Source organism: Solenopsis invicta, chromosome 4, assembly GCF_016802725.1.
Source record: "Solenopsis invicta isolate M01_SB chromosome 4, UNIL_Sinv_3.0, whole genome shotgun sequence".
Lineage (NCBI taxonomy): Eukaryota > Metazoa > Arthropoda > Insecta > Hymenoptera > Formicidae > Solenopsis > Solenopsis invicta.
In genome coordinates this window covers 23,284,781-23,288,614 of record NC_052667.1, presented here as the reverse complement: position 1 = coordinate 23,288,614, position 3,834 = coordinate 23,284,781, and the positions used below count along the sequence as shown (strand labels likewise).

The 3,834-nt window shown below is 33.5% G+C and overlaps 1 protein-coding gene across 1 annotated transcript; it reads right to left on the bottom strand.

Annotated features, from left to right (window-relative positions):
* Positions 1-2,542: 2,542 nt before the first annotated feature.
* On the bottom strand, positions 2,543-3,601 carry LOC105194929. Its single transcript, XM_026136389.2, has 2 exons — positions 3,067-3,601; positions 2,543-2,790 (listed from the first exon to the last, which is right to left on the bottom strand). The coding sequence occupies exons 1-2, from the start codon at positions 3,512-3,514 to the stop codon at positions 2,543-2,545; spliced, it is 696 nt and encodes a 231-aa protein (XP_025992174.2). The 5' UTR covers positions 3,515-3,601.
* Positions 3,602-3,834: the final 233 nt, after the last annotated feature.

Sequence of the window (3,834 nt, the reverse complement as noted above, 5' to 3'; positions counted from 1 at the left end):
TGCGATAAACTGGTTTCGCCAAAATGATCGGAGTTTACGTATGCCAATAGACCAACAGAATTGTCAGGCACGAACATGTATGATTAACAAAATTGGTTTACTAATTAATATCTCGTGAATACGCGTTCCATATTCATAAGCTTCTACCAGCGAACTTCCAACATTCGATGGCATTTGCTGAAGCAAATAGACGCGTACTTCCAAATGATAATTAGGAATCTACTACATATAGAATAGAGTATTGAAATTTACACTTTGAAATATATCTAATACATATTTGCTCGTGAATAGTCGCAGTCATGGAATTTAGAATTTCATGCTCACATGCTCACGTTCAACGCGTATGCGAAACAATTTAAAGAAAATATATCTATAAATAATTTTTGCAATATAATATGAGAATCTTAATATTCTTTTGATTTTGTTGCAGTCCAATGTAAAATTTTTGTACGTATTATTCCTTCCCTCGTTTTATCTTTCCATTGATTTAGTATTGATAAATATGGTAATGAATGCAATGATAAATTTGAATACAAGTTTTAGTTAAATGGCTCTATGGATATTTGCTGAATACATTAATCTGTATTGTAATTAAAATCTTGTGTCATATTTTTAAATTTATAAATTTTAAAATATTTTAACTTATTAAATCATACATTATTTACATAATTTATAATAAATATTAAATGAATTGGAAAATCAGATAGATTATGTCAATCTGCGATATTACTGGAATCTCTTTTGCAGATTGTTCTCTAAGGAAATATATAGCGTTAAAAAAAAATTATTACCCTATCCGACAATTACACAATAGTCATTCAAATACAAATGACATTTATGCTCGCGGGGATTGAATTATTTAGTCAATTAAATGGAATAATAAATTCAACGAGTTTGCGGCTGCACAACGTAGTGCGGAAATATGAATGCACTAAATTTAGTGACAAACTCCGAAGCTGCGCGGTAATTTCTTTCTTTTAATACTCGCCTTTTGCTCTCACTCCGAGAGGTGCGGCCGCTTTATTCCGAATAACGAGTAAAATATGTAACCGTAAAAACTGCAATTTGCTTGATTTACTCGTGAAAATGCACGATGTCTCGATACGGCTGCGCGGGCGCCATTGGCGCGAAGTGAAACGCGAGGAAAGTCGTAAAGGAAAGTCATAGAGCGATAAAAAATGAAAACTTGACACATGTAGGTAATATATGTATACGACAAAAATGGTAGAAAAGAAATAATGAAGAGCGGACTGCTCATAAGCAGCAAGCACGAAACTAATAAAAGCGACCAAAGTAATATCGCGCACATTTAAAAAAAAGGTCTCGAGCGAGGTAAGCACTGCGCACCGCAAAACTCACAATCCCGCCTTCAGAACTCACCTTTGCAAATGCGGGAGCGTGCGGTTGCGGTAATTTCGGCAAAGTTAAACCCGCTTTTGCGATCCCAGGCTCCATCGGTCTCGTGACAGAATTACCCTTATGTAAGGTGTAATTTATCCCGCCAAAACCTCCCAGTTGCAGTTGCAATTCTGTAAAGTACATTATTTGCGTTATGCCTACCAATTGCGGGCGATAGAGTTGTTGAATAAATAAATCTTTAAACACACTCGACTGATACGAAAGATTCTTGTCGAAAAATTACGAGAAAGAAAAATGAAAAGATATATGCTAAGTGTTCCAAAATTCGCTTATAAAAATATTAAAACAATAAAGTTCTTAGAAAATTAAGTAAATTTTATTTCAAATTATTTTTTTTAGATATAAAGGTTAAAGAATTAATTACAAATTACATTTAGATAATTTGTGAATCGCGCGTGACTATCTAACGTAACCTCTGATTGGTCAGTTTTAAATCCTTACGTCTCAAAAATTAATGTTTTGAATAAAAGTTTACAAAAAACTTTTTTATTTGATTTTTCAAGAACTTCATTGCTACAGTATTTTATTTCGCGAATTTCGGGATACTGTGTTCAAATACTGTTGTAATAATTCCATTATGGTATTATTAAACTATAGTTATTTCAAAAAATTAAAATAAACGAGAAGATATACATATATGAATTCGATCAATGAATGAAAATATATTTTATATCGATTAAAACTTCATTATGTAAGTCCAACAGAATTTTGTAAACGTAGCATAAAGTTTTAGTCCTAATCAATATGACGCAAAATTTTCAATTTTCATATTATAATTGTCGTATCAAGATTTGAAGATTTCATATATTGAGAAAAAAAAGGTGTGATAAAATTTTTCAACTTAAGTAAATTTTTTTAGTTCTAGTATTTAAGTCAAATACATAAGTATTGAACTGTACAAATTTAATCGATCTGAAAAATTTAGTCAAGTTAATAACTTTTTTCTCAATGCAGTTAAGATCTTGCCGAAACTGAAATGCGTTACTCTATTATTTACTCTGCTATATCACTTTGATATTCTATTAAATTCCTGAACAGTCTCGGCGGATTTCTGTATTTTCAGAGAAATTCCATCAAGTGTTATGTGAAATGCACATTACGATCGAAACCGAAGATGTAAAACTTAGTATAGAACTAAGATACCTGTGGGGTACCACGGATCTCTTGCCTCTTGAGTTTGTCGTAATTGTGCCACGTGATGTAAACTTTGCCCGAGGTTCAAAGTTGGCATGCTTGCAGGTATGTCCGCTGTCATGCCACCAGGTATGCTCGTTGATATGCCACCAGTTATGCTTCCAGATATACCATTGGGTGTACTTGAAGTCAGACTATTTGGCATGCTTGCCGTAAAGTCCACAGGTAAGTTAATGCCTGTAATAAAATATTGTATTTGTTTTAATTATCGAAACTTCTCTAATATCAGTATTCAAGTACAGAGACCGGTCTTTGATAAAACTGAAGAATTTACAAACACATCACCTTACGATAAATTTAAAAAATTAATTATTAGAATGACAGTCGCAGTATAATGTAAATGTTTGCTACTTTAATACCGTCACTTCGTATTTAGAGAACCTTGTGAAAGAAAAATTAAAACTCAATTAGACCATTATTTAATAATTGTAATAAGAAATAATCATATCGTACCGAGCGGCAACTTGTTCTCTGTTACAGCGTCGGACATTGTTATAGATTTCAATGGTAGCATTGCGGGAATGTCGCTTTCAATTTCTATTGGCCAAGAAATGGGTGCGATGGGTATATTTGGTAAAACGAGTTTCGTCTTTCCAGCCAAAGACAGCGGAGCATAGCCGAGTGATGTTTCCGGCTGTGAGAATTGCTGCAAAGGCCAGCCGTGTTTAAGTTTCACGGGCAGCGCGTAGTCCGCAAAGGAGTTCTGAATGCTTTTCAGTCCGCTCTTATGCTCTTCGGGGAGAATGTAATTCAACATGGAGTCTCGGGTTTCAACGTTCTTCGGCGCTTCCAACGCTAAGAATTTTAAGTCATGCTCGTTGATCTTGAGACTGCTTTTTGGCGTGTGTGAAAGCGCATAGCTGTGCATGTTGCTATTCAATTCGTTCAGGGTAGGAAGCATTGATGTGACGGCTCCGTGTTTAGTAGCGTGAAAAGAAATTGGTTTGTGGATGCTAAATGAAAGAAACCAAATTTAAATGTAGTAATTCTCCCATTTTGTAGATTAATTGACGGGATTAATTTTTTAGTTTCATAATATCGAATCGTGAATTCTGCATAAGAATAATTACTAACAGAAATAAAATAAGCAAGTAAAAAAAAACTAATTTATATTGAGGATCTCTACAAAGACAAATGCGATCAAAGAATGAGAATTATAATTTTCTTATTACAACTTCAAGGCTATAACACACTTTACTTTATTATAATGCAAGCTATTAA

Excerpts from the sequence above, each read along its gene's own strand:
- LOC105194929 (XM_026136389.2), bottom strand. The coding sequence starts at position 3,514 with ATGCTTCCTACCCTGAACGAATTGAATAGCAACATGCACAGCTATGCG. Across the intron at positions 2,791-3,066 it reads AGAGAACAAGTTGCCGCTCG|GCATTAACTTACCTGTGGAC; the intron begins GTACGATATGAT and ends ATTTTATTACAG.